General features: G+C 38.2%; 1 protein-coding gene across 2 annotated transcripts in view; it reads right to left on the reverse strand.

Moving 5' to 3' along the window:
- The window catches only part of LOC116286585 (uncharacterized), a 49,425-nt gene that overhangs the window by 13,457 nt on the left and 19,724 nt on the right, over window positions 1-16,244 (reverse strand). Inside the window, exons 11-14 of one of the 2 annotated variants that reach the window (XM_089028203.1) lie at window positions 15,696-15,810; window positions 13,418-13,522; window positions 4,392-4,443; window positions 1,852-1,937 (exon numbers count right to left, since the gene is read on the reverse strand). In XM_089028203.1, the coding sequence (XP_088884329.1) occupies window positions 1,852-1,937; window positions 4,392-4,443; window positions 13,418-13,522; window positions 15,696-15,810 (358 nt within the window). Of the gene's footprint in view, window positions 1-1,851; window positions 1,938-4,391; window positions 4,444-8,035; window positions 8,575-13,417; window positions 13,523-15,695; window positions 15,811-16,244 lie in introns of those variants that run through there. The other variant, XM_089028204.1, reaches the window with a different exon arrangement.

Raw genomic sequence — 16,244 nt, forward strand, 5'->3', positions numbered from 1 at the left:
ACAATAGATAAAACATGTTGAATGAACGTGGTTTTAACTTCTAAGCTAGACTCTCTTTCTAATTTATTGCGATGACTCGAACTACAATTCACTATACAATTTTCAGTAATTCCAGGACAATCTTTTAGAAATAACTACAAATACTCTGAACCAGAAACCAGTAAATCGAAGAAAATATCTTCCGTGTTCGTTGGTCGTTTACTCGAAATTGTCAATAAGATATAATATAAAGTCCTTAGTTCCATCTCACTAAGTTTAAATTAGATTTCTTATCGGCCTTCACAACTGATTAAAGACTATAAAAGATGCGACGCTTAAGATAGAAGTTGTTATTACTAAGATATGAAGACATTACGTGAGAAAATAAACGCCGTAAGATTACTTTTTAATCAAGTAAAACAATACGAATCAGCTCGGCTTTTGTCTAGAGCTTATGGCAATTACTTTAGCAACGATTTCCAAAGAAAGGTCTTTTCTATGTAAGCCTATATGAATGATTTGATTCGATGGTTCTTTTGTTTTGACATATATTTATTAATATCGATTGACGTATCTTGAATATCGCAATACACGACACATGCATAGGATATTTGTTGCTGGGGGAAAATGCAGCATTTTTCATGTCTATCAGTACGAGCCGTATACAGTTTTCAAAAAAGTGCAAAAAACGAGTTGAAATATTTGAACTTTTCGCTTTCCGCACGTCTGTTGTTTACGCAAAAAAAAAAAAAAAAATCAAGCACAAATGATGGAATTTCTAGCGTCGGTGGTAAATACCACAATCCGCAAAACGCACAAAGCTAAATTCCAATTCAATATATGAATATTCGCCGTAAGTAGATCAGTCCAGAGGTTGTTTTAGGGTTCAATCTGTGAGTCAGCCGTGCCCTGACTTAGATCAGCCCAGAGGTTGTTTCAGGGTTTGATTCGTGAGTTAGCCATGCCCTGACTTAGACAGCCCAGAGATTGTTTCAGGGTTCTATCTGTGAGTTAGCCATTCCCTGACTTAGATCAGCCCTGAGGTTGTTTAAGGTTTCGATCTCTGAGTTAGCCAATGCCCTGACTTAGATCAGCCCAGAGGTCGTTTAAGGGTTCGATTAAATTTATGCTAGTTTTTTAAAGCGATCAGCCGAGAAGTACGATTATATCTATGGTTTGAGTTGAATATCTTCATACCAGGCCATACAGTGACAAACCACTCCTTCCCTCTATCTATAAAAGCAATCACCCTACCCCCCTCCCCTAGGGGTATTCAAACATAAATGGTTTGGAAGATCTTGCCTTCAAAACAAATATTGATGCAATCTCGCAATGAGTTGGTTTACTCCGACAAGGTATTCACATAAGATAGAATGTAATTTTCCCACAGTATACGAAGCAGTTCACACAGCAAGTTACTTGGTGTTGTCGTGTTTGTAATCTTAGTAACGGAAACAGCCCGGCAGGGCAGCAAGCTAAAAATTCGAAATCGTTTCCGGCACATATTTCTATTTCTAACAAACAACTTTTTGATACATTCTGGCGGGAAAATTGTGGAAATCGATACAGGAGCTATAATTTTCTCTCTAATTTAAAGTCGAAAGCATGCTATTCCATGCTGCGTAAAACTGATTTACTTACTACTAAAGCTTTTTGAAATATTGATGAGTTTAATCGTTCAGACATATTGCCAACAGCTGATTCTTAAATGGCTCAAAATAATAACCCTGTTATCACCAACGCCAGAAAAAAACAATTCGTTTTTCTGTAACAAAAAGTTGTCTAAATCGCACTTTACAATCCGCGTCTCCCCAGGAGTAAACGAAATGGGAAAACAGTAAAGTGTTGTGGACAGGGGGGTGCAAGACTTACCTCTACGTCGCTGTCTTTTTTCTGGTTCGCCTTCAACGACATGATGTAGCTCTCGTAGTCTGTTTTAAGACGTCGCCATTCTCTTTCTGGAAAACGAAAGATAGGAATAGATTTTATAGATAGATTTCTCTTGTAATACTCTCCTGTCACTCGCTCGCCCACGGTCGTTCTATGCAATTAACTGTGGACGCTAGAAAAACAGTATTTATAATAATAAGCAAGTTTCAGCTGACAGAAACCGTTTAATCTAAAATTTGTCAGAAGTACGCAGGTGTAGTATAATAGAGGATGATAAGTATTACGAAACGCTTTAAAGGATTGAATATCTCAGGAATGAGGATTCCATATTTGTCATCCAAAATGGTTATCATTACACTGTCACTTAAAACCTTTTTAGGTTAACCACTGTTGTTGTGGTGTTCCAAGCAAGGTAAAGGTTCAACCATATGTATATGTGTCTATCTATATGTATTAACAAGTACGACAGTCGACCTCCCGCGCATACAACAGACGGGTGCGCAACCGTTTTTATTTTTATTTTATATTTTATACGCTTCGCCACAAGGGCAGGGAAAGCCCACAGAGCAAAGCTCCACTGCGGGGATTCATTTATCGGCCAACGGATAGGGATTTGGTTAATACAATATATCCATGAAAACCTTTTTTTGGGGGGGGGGGGGGGGGCAGGTGAAAATGAGGGGGGATAGGGAAAATTTACGTAGGAAAAAGGGGGGATGGGCAAATTTGTATCAGAAAAATAGGGGGATGCACAATTTTTGGAATAAGCTACAAGCCTTGCTTAGGGGGGATCGTATTTCTTTGCATGACTTTAAGGGAAGGTGTTAAGAATTATTCTGGACATACCAAATTTTCACCTGCCCCCCCCCCCCCCCCCCCCCCCCCCCCATCCCTCTGCCATACATTATGAACGAAGACTATACAATAGACAATATACAGGAACCTTGTTTGGGCTACCTGTGATTACACTGAGTGGGAAAGGAGATATAAGAGATTAACCGTATCGAGAATATCTTCTAAGATCGAATTAGAAAAACAAAATCCTTAACGGTTGTTATGGGAACAAACAGTAGACGTCTAAAACTTTACTAAAAACTTGAAAGTTTATTTTTTTTAAATCTCATCTCAAATCATACATCATACACTGAATGAGATTTAACTTGATAAGTTTACGAAATAAAATTTTAAATTCTATACTTGCAACTCAATCGAAGCGACAGAAAAGTCTCATTTTACAGCGATCACTTACTAGTCGCAAGTTCGGTCTTGACAGATTTAACTCAAGTGTTATTGATAAGAATTTATAAAGTCTATTTTATAATCTTTTTGGCAAACAAAAGTGTATATTTGGATTCTACTTCCGTTGAGTTTTGATGATCTTAAGTTTCCAGAAATAAAAATCTGGAATTTGTTTTAAACTATTTGATATTTTTTCAATAAAATCCAGGTATTTTAACAGTTATTTCAAACATAATATTTAAAAAAGTCTAGTAAAGTTCGGTAAAGAGTGGTTTAAAAAGAAACTTCTCAATAGGAAAATTAAAAAATTCATTGATTATAAAATGGCTAGACTAAGAAAGAGGAAATTTATTTTTCTCGGTGTTGGGTATCAACCTGTGGGATATAGATAAGATAGAAAAACAAGTATCAAACTCTTGCAACATTAAAAGATCTGCATGTCGGAGGAAAGCCATTTAGCTGCCAGCTGAAGTGTCAAATCATATTATAGTAATAATACTGTGAGATAATTTTTTTAATAATTGGTCAATGATTATTTTTTAGTAGGAACATAGAAAAGTTAAGTATTTTAAACAAAATTTTAGTTTTAGATTTTTTTCCCTTAAATGGCGTAAATATTATCATATTTATATAATATAAGCTTGTAAGTATATGATTACGTAGACAGTAAAGATCGTAACCTATTCATTAATAATTCGAGTAAGAATCTTAATTGACTAAAACAAGCCTTCAAACAGCTTAAATTCTTAAAGTAGAACCTTGAAGCCTTAAACCCGTAATAGTGGAGTACTGGCTAGTTTCGTAATGTCAATCTATCTAGGATACGGCTGACTTTACTTCACGATTGATATTTTTCACCTCATTAATCAAAATTCTGTTTTGTTCAATGTCAATACTATTATGAGGGGAAAACGGAATGAAACAGCTGTGCAGCTAATTCGACGTCTTAATAAGTAATTATGGTTGGTATTTTAAGGTTTTAGGTAATGCAAAGCCAGGAGAAGAGAGAGTTTTTTAGAGAAAATGTGTACGAATGAGTCTCGTGTCGCAGTCGTATAAGTGTCAAAGAGCTAAACGGATCAACTACAACTGCTAACCACAAGCAATATATTGATCTAATAAACTCCTGTTGTCCCGGTCATTTCGGTTCGTTAATTAAAGAGTAAACCACGTTAATTAAAGAAAACTTTGTCAAACAACACGAATAAATTAAAACATTGCCACAAATTAATTCCAACACGAAATTATTTGTAATTCCATCTAAAAATATAAAATAGAATTACCTTTGTTTTCTAATGTTTCTGCAAGTTGTCTCGCCATTCTCTCGTAGTCTACCTATAAATAATTATAGATAAATATTAATGAATGCAACGTGCAAGAAAGAATTGCTTGTATTCAATATTGATTACATGAGTTCACATGTATCTTGTTTGCAGATGCCAATGGCGACTAAACCATTTGAGTAACCCTGTTTAAGTCGCTGTTTCTCTACCTAAAACCTCGTACAAACCTCAGAAACCCTTACCCTCCATAGCCTAACTTATTCTACTTCACTCTATGATGTTATTTAGCTAAACTAATAATTACTATAAGCATTAAATGGTTCGAATAATTGTGCTTCATTCGTAGTAAATTATCTAATCTCTGAGCTAAAGGAAGCGAATGCGAGTCAGATTTATGCTACTAAAAGATATTTAACTTACGTCTCCTGTACAAGAATTAGAAGAATCGAGATGCCATTCATCGTCAAGTTGTTTAAACAGTTGTACGGTAGTTGTACTATTTCAAGTCAAGTAAACAACTGCGAATGTTTGTAGTTACTCTATTACTTCACGCGGGATCTTTAAGCTATGTGAGCATCAAATAACAGTCTTACATGACCTAGCTTTATCTCTTTGATCTTTTGTGTGAATGATCCCTACTATCAGACCAACCCGTCCACGTTCTAAGCGGTCTGACCTGCAATATTCCGTAGCGAGGCCTAGAATCTACTGGTGCAGAGCGAAGAGAAGTGGGACTTTTGTTTAGCGTAAATTACATGCCATCAGCGACGTCAGATGTGACAATACCGATCTGTTTACATATGTTTTACATCGAAGTCAGCGTTCTTCTAATCCTAAACAAAGCTACGACGGAAATAAGTGAGACGTAGATTCACTCCTTTAAAAAGGTTCTAAATATCCAACTGTGAATGGATTAAAATCACTCTTATCTGCTATTGTTTTGAAAATCTCTTCAAAATAGATTGTCACGTTACGGAGATTTTGGTAATAATGAGAACTCGTTGGTCGAGCGAACGATAGAAATGCTGTACATCCGGTCGATAATCGGAATTCTAATAATAACAACTGTGAATGCCCGACATAGTTGCGTGACAGAAACATGAGCCACGTGAAGTACAAGAAAAATCACGGAACCCCTGCTAGTGCGTTATTGTTAGACTTATTTTCTCCCACTTGGAAGCCATGCCCCTTATGGCTTTACTAATGATTTCAATCAATTTTTAGAGCAGGTTTTCGTACACGGTACTGATATGCCGTAACATTGAAATGGCTTTCCATTGTTTTCCAATCTTCAACCAATCACGTGTATCTGGCTTCGTGTATCTACGGCTTGGGTAAGATACGGACCGTTCCCCATTCATGCGAAAAACGCTCTAATTAGCCATTCTTATGTTGAGGAAAAATACTTGATCGACGTGGCATTGCAGTGCATTGTGGGAATGTTCTAGGGGACAAAACAGACTGCCATCTTGGAAATATCAATCCCGTTTCGCTATTAAAATAATTGTACGACTTGTACATTTCATCTTTCGACAAGACGTACGACAGAAAAGAAAAAAGGGAAAGAGATCTGAATAGAAAAGAAGAGGAAAGATAAGGGGTTTCAGTATGCAATACTGATACGAGAAAAAAGGAAGAAAACGAGAAAAATAACATCGAAAAGAATAGAAGCCAAATAGCAAAGAAGGGTAAAAAAATTAAGCAAGAAGAACTTGAAGGAAAAATTCAAAGGAAACGAAAGAAAAAATGGAAAGAAAGGAAAAAAAAAGGGAAAAAGCCAACATACGTCATTTTCAGGCAAAAGAAATTAACATTTGTAACTCTGTAACCGTCTAGTCTTAAGCAAAGCTTTCACATGAAAATCACCATGTGTCTTTTATCGAGAGTACAAAACGCATCTTTCCTAGTACGAGGAAAAATGTAGTTATCGCTCTAGGACGTCGATTTAGATAGTGTACCTGCACAGCGTGCTCACTGTCTAGGAGTCAACAACGTTCCTAGAGCCTGCGGTCTTAGATATCACTGCACAGCGGGATTTCATCCCATTGCTTCCGACACAGTCTTCCACGTGACCTGAATTGCTTTCCTTGCATGTTATTACATATAAACTTTAATTATAACACTATGAATTGATGACAGATCTTTTCATCACAGTATCACTATTGCTATCTTTAGAATGCTTTTCTGCGTGCAGGGGAGCTAATGTAACAGTACAGCGAACACCAGATGCCGAGTTAAGAGAGAAATCCTCCTAGAATTGGAATATATGAGCTCACTAGTTCATGCTGCTTTTCTCCCAGGAGTTACTTGACTATTTTCGCAATCGACTTGTTTTCCAAAATTGGACCATAATTACATCCCAGGGGGGAGGGGGGGGGGGGATTACATTCCGCTCTTAAATAATCTTAGGCAAGTATGAGAAAAATATTTGAAATGCTGAGAAAGGAAGAGAGGTGTAGGAAGGCGATTTAATCGATATATCTTTGAACGTCAGTTGAGACAACCGTGTGTGGGATGAAAGACAAACAGAGCTCAAAAATTGGCAATGATGTTCGTGGAATTGCGAAGTGCACCAGTTCTATAGCTAGCACAAAGATGAACTAACAACTTCCTAGAGTGCTTGACCGTTCCTTAATTCAATTTTGTAGTCTGGTTTCTTGATTGAGTTAAGTTTAATTGACTCAACGAAAGTATTTATCGGATTGGCACGAACGCACTGAATCTGGTACTGAACGTAACATGTCTGTAGTGTGAAGTGTACTGCAGTTGCCCGATTTTATCATTTCATGGTAGCAATCTTTGAAGACAGAAAAGAAAAATCGTGAAGCTCTTTTCATAAAGACTTCCTGCAATATTTCAGTGCCAATGTTATTTTGACGTATTTTTCTCCCTACAAATACGAATAAATGTACGATTTGCAATAATAAACGAGAAATCTTGCTACGGCAGTGGAACATTTTCCAACGCATCATAAGAGATTTTCCTAAAGAGCAAGATGATCTTCCGATTACACTTTCAACATTGTTTTCCTTAAGAAACTTGATACTTTTGGCTTTTTTTCTTGGAATGAGATATCGATGTAATTTGAAGTATTTGAGTAAGAATTCTGAATTTCAAAGTTGCTTTTAAGATCTACATTTATAAAACCAATGGAAGCATAATTGTGTATTCTCATCTTTGGTGTCTTTCAAAGGTATCTTGTAAAGCGGAGCAAATCATAGATAAGGCAGTGCAAGGTTTAGCATCTCATGCCGGTCGTGTGTGGCATATCGATTTCCAGTTTAGCAGCAACTTTAAACTCGAGAAAATAATAATAATAAATAAACTTTAAAAGCATAAAACGATTTTAAAATAGTTGATGAATGAAGAACTGAAAGAAGAGTGTCGTCCAAGGTTTTGCAGTCGAAATAGCACCGGAAGAAGTTGAATAATGGTAGATTCTTAGAGTGCAGTATTCGGATTTGGTTCAGTTTATTAGGGACAGATAACTGGAGAACGAAAAAGTAAATTTCCAGGACAGTTTGCCGTAAAACATCTGGCCTAGACAACTCATATTAAGCTAAGTACTTCTAACAGGATTAAAAAGACGATTGAGAAAATCAAAGGACGACAACACGAAAGTAATTTTAGTGACTTCTAAATACCTTTTCGGAACAAACAGTAAAGCTATCTTCGCTGTCTTGGTATAAGAGTTCTTCCATTTCGTGTGCTTCGAAGATGGTACTTATTACTCTTTCTCCTTCAGGAGAGAACAACTCTGGCTCCATAGTAAAAGCACACTACCTCATCAGTCGTTCGTCACAGCGCATCTAAATCAGGCTTGACGACGCACAAGCATAAGTACCAAAACATGAATTGTACACCGGAAATCTGACTCCATGATCATGTTACGGTATCTGTGGAGAATTGTGAAGGAATTTTCGGAGAGATGATTCGATCTTGTCGACTCTTGATAGACATCTCACCTCGTACGATACAAACCAAGGGATAGGTTGAGCACAGAGCCGTCTGTTTTCTAATACATTAGGAAATTCCTCTCGATCTCCAATTTAAGAGGCCGATGGATTAAATATGAAGGATGCAAATTCGAATTTTCATTTCTAGTGACCTTGGTGTAATTGGTCTTAGACTTGAAGGAATTTTAGTAACTCGGGATTTCTATGTATAAAGCTGCTCCCCGCAGACTTAGACAAACTAGTAGAGCAGCTAGGTCAAACTTACAGGCGACATCTCCAGGCGAAATGTTTAGATTCGTAGAAACATTTGAGTTTGATTTAGGCAGATATGCATGAAGCAAAGGGTGGGTAGCTTATTTGACTCCAAGGTCTTTGCAAATATCAAAATTCAATAACTTAAAGCGTTCGGTTAATTAAAGAGCTAAAAAGATTATCAGTCTATTGAAGGTTAAGGGCCGGGTCTCGTGGTGTGCTTCAGGCGTTATACAGAATAATCTGCTAATAGGACGTTCAACGCCTATTCCACTCAGCCTTTTTAACTTGACTGGATGTTATTAATTTGAAGGTTGAAGTAGTGATGACTTTTTAATTAAATTTCTTAAAAAGATTTTCATCCTGCATGGGCGAGCGCACGTGAGAGGTATACTTAGACAGTGGATTAATAAATGTAAAAACGATACAACAACCACAACCACCACCACCACGACTACTACCACTACGATCACTTAAAGACTACTCCTACTACCACCACTACCCCCAACCACCACCACCACTACCCCAACTACTACTTCCACCACTACCACTACCACTATACCACTACCACCACCACTACTACTACCACTACCCCAACTACTACCTCCACCACTACCACTACCACTACCCCAACTATACTACCTCCACCACTACCACTATACCACTACCACGACTACTACCACTACCAACACAACCACGACTACTACCACTACCATGCACTACCCCCACCACCACTACCACCACCATCACTACACAACTACTAGAGCAGTCTACGAAATAATGTCACTGCAACGACGACAACTATTACTGCTACTTTCTACTACTAAATAAATAACAAAAGGTTACTACTTCTACTACTACAACAATTACTTCTAACATTATTACTGATGAAGCCACTACCACCACAATCTAAACCTCTTCCGCTACACTACCACTACCACTACCACTGCCACTTCGAACACCAACACCAACACCAACGCCAAGACCAAGACCAAGACCAAGACCAAGACCAAGACCAAGACCAAGACCAAGACCAAGACCAAGACCAAGACCAAGACCAAGACCAAGACCAAGACCAAGACCAAGACCAAGACCAAGACCAAGACCAAGACCAAGACCAAGACCAAGACCAACATCAACACCAACAGCACTACTACTAGCCGCCTAGCACGGTTTTTGATGACGTTTTTGAAACTAATATAGCTTGAGACCACCAACCAGCTATGGTCCAGTTTGATTTTGATCAGTACAAGATAAGATCATTCAGACAATCCTTACCTAACCCAAGCTCATCTCGAATGTGAGAGCAATTAGATTACATTAAAGTATTAAATTTGTTGATAAAATTAATAGCATCGATTCTCTTACAAATATTTAGGGTAGACATGCCATTGAAGTAGTGAGGGGTTGAAGAAAAGATAGATCGATGACCATAACGTTGGTGACGATGACGAAGATTATGAGACAGGTGATGGAGATAAGATAAAAATAAGAAGCACAAAAAGATGAGAAACTTAACTTTCTGTTTGTGGAAGAGTTGAATATTGAAGTAATGCTAGCTCCTTGTACGTGTTGAGGAAGTCTTAATCTCTTTCATACTGATGTAGACCTCAACAAAGCAGACTGACCTGTCCTTGAGTCTTAATATCATTAAATCAGCATATTTTGCCCTCTAGCTAACCCTACTTTGTAATCCTTTCTCCAGACACAGAAGAGAACATTAAGGAATAAAAAAATGAGCGATAACATCTTGATTGTTAATGGAAGAAAAGTTATTATAAGAGACTTCAATTAGATGAATGTCGTTCTCATGAGTAAACTAATCGCCACAAGACCTTTGAGGCGTGGGAAAATGCATAGAGCAGTTTTCGTATGACCGTGAAAAGTTCACGGCACGAACACGGTCGTGACACAGGCAAGGGCATGCGCCAGACCAATCACATCGCACAAGAATTTACTCTCCATCCAATCAAATACCCGGAACACGGCATAAACACGGCGCGGACACGGTCACGCCAAGGTCACGGCAATGCAAGACCAATCATATTGCGCGTGAAAAAAATCAGCCAATTAAAATTCTAGAAAGTATCACGGTCACGTCACGTCACGCTTACGGCACTGAGCTTTTCACAGTCATACGAAAACTGCACTAAGACTTCTTTAATTGAAACAAGAATCAAAGCCTGGAAAAGAATAGAAGGATAAAGAAGACTAAAACTTACTGTAGGAAATTTAATGGTTTTTGACATGGATGGAATGACACATGCTGCTTTGTTTCGTAAGTAATCAATACCATTACCTATCACCATTACCTTGAGAGAGAGCATCATCACTGCTATCATTGCCATCATCATCATACATAACCCTTATCAACTTCAACATTATTCTCATGACTGTTGGAATCACCAGCAGCAGCATCGTCACCATCATCATTACCAGGCGTCACTAACAACAGCATCATCATTGCTACCATTCAGTATCATTATCAACCTCGTTAACGTCATCGTCATCATTACACCATCACCACCATCAATACCACCATCACCAACACCAACACCAACACCACCAACAGCAACACCAACAGCAACACCAACACCAACACCAACACCAACACCACCATCACCACCACCGTCATCATCATTACCCAGGGTTCGTACAGATTTTGTAATACAAAATTTAAGGACTTTTCAATGACTTTTTAAGGACTAATATTCTATTATCAAGGACACAAGATCAACAACAAACAGAAAAATACAGTTACTATACTGACTTGTCTTACCATACTCAACTAGTCTATCAGAAAATTACAGTCAACTTTGCTTAAGAGCCTTCTCCTTTTGGCAAAGATTTTCCTCGACCTGTATTAATTTCTTTGATTTTGAATTGAAAATGCACTTATATTTGCCCATTGTCATAAGAATTCCTTTGTTTTACAGCCTCTAAAACAGCATGCTTCGATGCATGCACTTCACGTTTGATTACTCTGACTAGTACTTATTCTCCCCTCGTCAACATGTGCAAGAAAACGAGGTAGGGTCCGCCATATTGAAGAAAACGAAAACAGGCAGCTCAAAACAAAAAAAGAAATTACATTAATCGATGGAATTATTTTCATTTTGCTCCAAAAATCTTGACTCTTTTTAATTTTGATCCCTAAAGATATATTTTACATTAACCAAGACTAATTCAAGGACTAAATTATCATTTTCAAGGTCTTTTACTCCTTATAGTACACTCAACAAAATTACTCGACTCTGATTGGTCGAGAGGAGTACAATTATAGCGTTAATTGTACTCCGTAGGAGTACCGAATTAAGTCGCTATGGCAACACGGCCAAAACAATGTCAAAACAATTACTTTTCTATCATTTTGTACTTAAAAAACATATAAATAAAATCTTAAAGCCGTAAGAACTAATCTTTTTTATGCATTTCAGTTGCGCGATGGACTGAAAATCGGCCGCCAAATAGACAAAGATGAACGCCGTCGCTTCGCACTTTTTACTGACATTTTGTTGAGTGAACTATAAACAAAAAATCGCACGATCTTTCCTATACAAATCCAAGGAATTTTCAAGGACCTAGCTCAAAAATCAAGGACTTTTCAAGGCTGTACGTACCCTAATCACCACCACCATCATCATTATTATTACTACCGTCATAACAAGAGCATCATCAAAAACAACACATTAAACATCAATGTGGCTATGACCTCATTTCAATGATCTAGGTTGTAGCATTATCGACAGAAAAAAACCTATGGAAAACTAAAAGGAGATGACTTGACTCACAGTCTAGAAGTTGCAGGCAAAATTCATTTTAAAGCGAAAACTAATATACTTTTTATTAACGTGGGCATTAGAACATCTGGCAGGTCGGATTGAAAGTTAATCTTCTTATCCTCCCACACATTCGTGGCCACTGGAAATATTATGTCTTCATTCTTTGATATTATAGATTCTTATGAACAGACACCGCGTATCAAGTGATCTCTCTATAATGGAGCACAGACGTCGCAGTAGTCTTTAGTGAATTACTGTGTTTTTGAGAGAATGGTTCTTTTATTAGTTTCGTCGAGATTTTCTTGCAGCCAACGATGTCGTCGATAAAGGTTTAAGCAACTCTATTATGTGTTTTTTTCCCTTCCTTCTACCGCTTTTCTCTGTTCACTGTTTCGGTTTGCTTGTCTGCATTTCATTTGTGTCTGTCTGTCCGTCCTCGCCACGAGCGTATATATTTATTTGTCTGTCTGTCTGTCTTCCATGATTAGTTTCATGTCACTCAGTAACGAGTAACGCTAGTGCATGCTGTAATCCCAATAAACCTATAGATGCTTTGCGCTCCCACTTGGAATTCAAATTACTCAGATTTAAATTTTGAGAAAGTACTAATAGAAGACCTTTTCTACGTGAAGCTCCTCCCCTTGTAAGTAAAAATATTAACACCGTTCTAATGAGTATCTGTAGCAACGTAAGTAATCATTCCGCACCATCTCTGCTCTCTATAGGTCCTTTGCAGCTAACGGTCACGTGTCTGTACTGGAGAGCAAAATTTTTGTTTTTATTTTAAATTGGTGATTCTTTTTAGCTACTTGTAAAGAACTGAATGATACGATGTGCAACTAGTGTGTTACGAAATGCAGTTTTATTACGATCTCTCAAAACAGGTTGTAGAAAGTTTCTTTGCTCACCAGCATATTTCGCCCATGGGAATCAAGATGTTCATTCATTTGCTCTCAATGAATTAATCAGCACGTGATTACTGAGCTGCAAAGGGCCTATTCTACACTCTAAAGCATTTGTGGGTGTGATTGTTTACCTCGATATTGACACTTGCAGTGTTCTCTACCTTCATCGCCCGCAGGCCGAACTTCAGGCTACACATTGTCTCGTTGACGTCTGTGAAAGATGGTGACACACATACCTAAAGAAAAAGAAAAAGAAAAAGTATTGATCTAGCTGAGGAATCTTCGAAAATTGAAAACTACCGGGCATTTAGTCCATCATTATAAAAAGAAGATAGACTCCCACAGAAAGGGAAGCAAGCAGGCAAGCAGGCAAGCAGGCAAGAGGGCAAGCAAGAAAGTAGGCAAGCAGGCAAGCAGGCAAGTAGGCAAGCAGGCAAGCAAGAAAGTAGGCAAGCAGGCAAGCAGGCAGGCAGGCAGGCAGGCAAGCAAGCAGGCAAGCAGGCAGGCAGGCAAGCAGGCAGGCAGGCAGGCAGGCAGGCAAGCAGGCAAGCAGGCAAGCAGGCAAGAAGGCAAGAAGGCAGGCAGGCAAGCAGGCAAGCAGGCAGGCAGGCAGGCAAGCAGGCAAGCAGGCAAGAGGGCAAGCAAGAAAGTAGGCAAGCAGGCAAGCCGGCAGCAGGCAAGCAAGCAGGCAGGCAGGCAGGCAGGCAAGCAGGCAGGCAGGCAGGCAGGCAAGCAGGCAGGCAGGCAAGCAGGCAGGCAGGCAGGCAAGCAGGCAGGCAGGCAAGCCGGCAAGCCGGCAGCAGGCAAGAGAAATAAACAGGCTAGACCTATAAAGTTAGAGACAAGATTTCAAACGGAAATTCTCCAAATGATTAATTAGGTCAAAAAGAAAACAAATAACAAATTGTTACAAATCACACCGCATAGCGAGATGTGAGATCACGTGACAAATGTGCACGCCATGGGTCCAAGATAAGATGAGAAATGGTTCTTATCATCTGGAATCCGAGGGAAATTAAATAAACAGTGTTCATATTATTTCAGCAATGGTTATCGATACTCTTGAAGATTACAGATTACATTCATGTTGTAGACATCCCTGTGTTGCATTTATCAGATTCTAACGCCTACACAAAAAACCATTGGCTAATTAAAATAACAAAGACACAAATATGCAATGAAAATGCAAAAAGGAATAAATGGGGGTGTGGGGGGGGGGGGGGGGGGGGCAGATACAGGACAGTAATGGAGTAGAATTAAAAAAAGGAGGAGATGATGACAATGGTGATGATGCTGATGCTGAAGTTGATGATAGAGGGGATACAGGACAGTAATGGAGTAGAATTAGGAAAAGGAGGAGATGATGACAATGGTGATGATGCTGATGCTGAAGTTGATGATAGAGGGGATACAGGACAGTAATGGAGTAGAATTAGGAAAAGGAGGAGATGATGACAATGGTGATGATGCTGATGATAACGATGTGGAGATGATGATGACAATGGTGATGATGCTGATGCTGATGTTGATGATAGAGAGGATACAGGACAGTAATGGAGTAGAATTAAGAAAAGGAGATGATGATGACAATGGGGATGATGTTGTTAATGGATGCTGATGCTGATGCTGGATTTGGTTGGCGGTGATGGTGATGATGACGATGATGATTACTGATAATGATTATGAGGGGTTTAATATAGCAACGAGGCTAAGACAACAACAGCCATGTGATTCAACATGTGACAGTACATCTTAGGCAATTGCACTTGCATGCTCAACATGTATGATATCATATTAACTGCAGCCGTTCAGTATGTTTGACTTTAAAATGATGGAAGCGGTGCCAGACTACACCTTAGAAATGAGACGAGAACTGTCTTTTAAAATATTTGACATAAATTGATAAGAATTCAAAACTTAATCCTATATATATACACGCTAAAAATCTCCCACTGTTGACCTTAAGATAACACCTAAGGATCGAGATAAATACAATGCTTCTTCGAACACACTATCTGTAAGATCTTGATATTATTTTTGTATATTCGATATTAAAGTTGATCATCTTTCAAAACATTTTGTTTCATTAAAAGATATAAAAAGAAATCCTACACAATCTTGTTTTCAAAGCCTCACCCAGGTATAACATCTTCGGAATTTTTCGACCTAGTTTTTTTAGCTTCTTGAAATCATTTGAAAATATTTGGGGAAATAAAGACTTTTAAGTATTAAAAAGATAACTGAAGTAGAGATTTTGAAGTATTTAGGACTGAAAGTTTTGAATTTCGTCTACTTTGGTCCGTTATCCATCATTACTGTGAACTCTAATTGTTGCTTGCTCTTATATAGTGTCTGTAAAACTTTCACTAATGAGGCGATATTTTTAATCATAGGACAAAAGTTACTCACTATTAAGCTTGTTCTTGAGTTCCCAGACAATCCATCTTGTAAAAAACGAGTTAAAATCGAATTCCTGTAAGGTATAAAGCTGTTTTTGCCTTCTGCTAGAGCATGGATGACGTTCCTGAAGGACACACACCAAAGAGAATGAATTGTAATCAGTGTTACAGCGTAGAGTCTGGGAAAAAAAGATAAGTTACACGACAGAGGGTATCTTATCTTCTAAACTCATTGAACTGTGTTAGCTGGGGGCTTCAGTGTGATTCAGTGTTGTCTGACATTGAGTAAATTAATTGCTAGACAAGTTGTAACAGAGATTAAAGTGTAAGGATAAACGTTTGATGAATGGGACATTAGTAAAACAAACGAGAGACGTCTGCTAGTGATGTTAAACGTCGTTAGATAAAGCATTCTGGTTCGACGCTTTTTTTGTAATCATAACAATCAGGATAGATTGTCTATCACTGTTCTATGGAAAATATATGCTTATCTCAAGCTTAAATCACAAAAGAAAAGATGGGATAAGATGAAATGGAAAGGAAAGATGGATGGACAGAT

This window comes from Actinia tenebrosa, unplaced genomic scaffold, assembly GCF_029948245.1.
Source record: "Actinia tenebrosa isolate PJP-AT-01 unplaced genomic scaffold, QUT_ActTen_1.0 PGA_scaffold12__29_contigs__length_12842862, whole genome shotgun sequence".
Lineage (NCBI taxonomy): Eukaryota > Metazoa > Cnidaria > Anthozoa > Actiniaria > Actiniidae > Actinia > Actinia tenebrosa.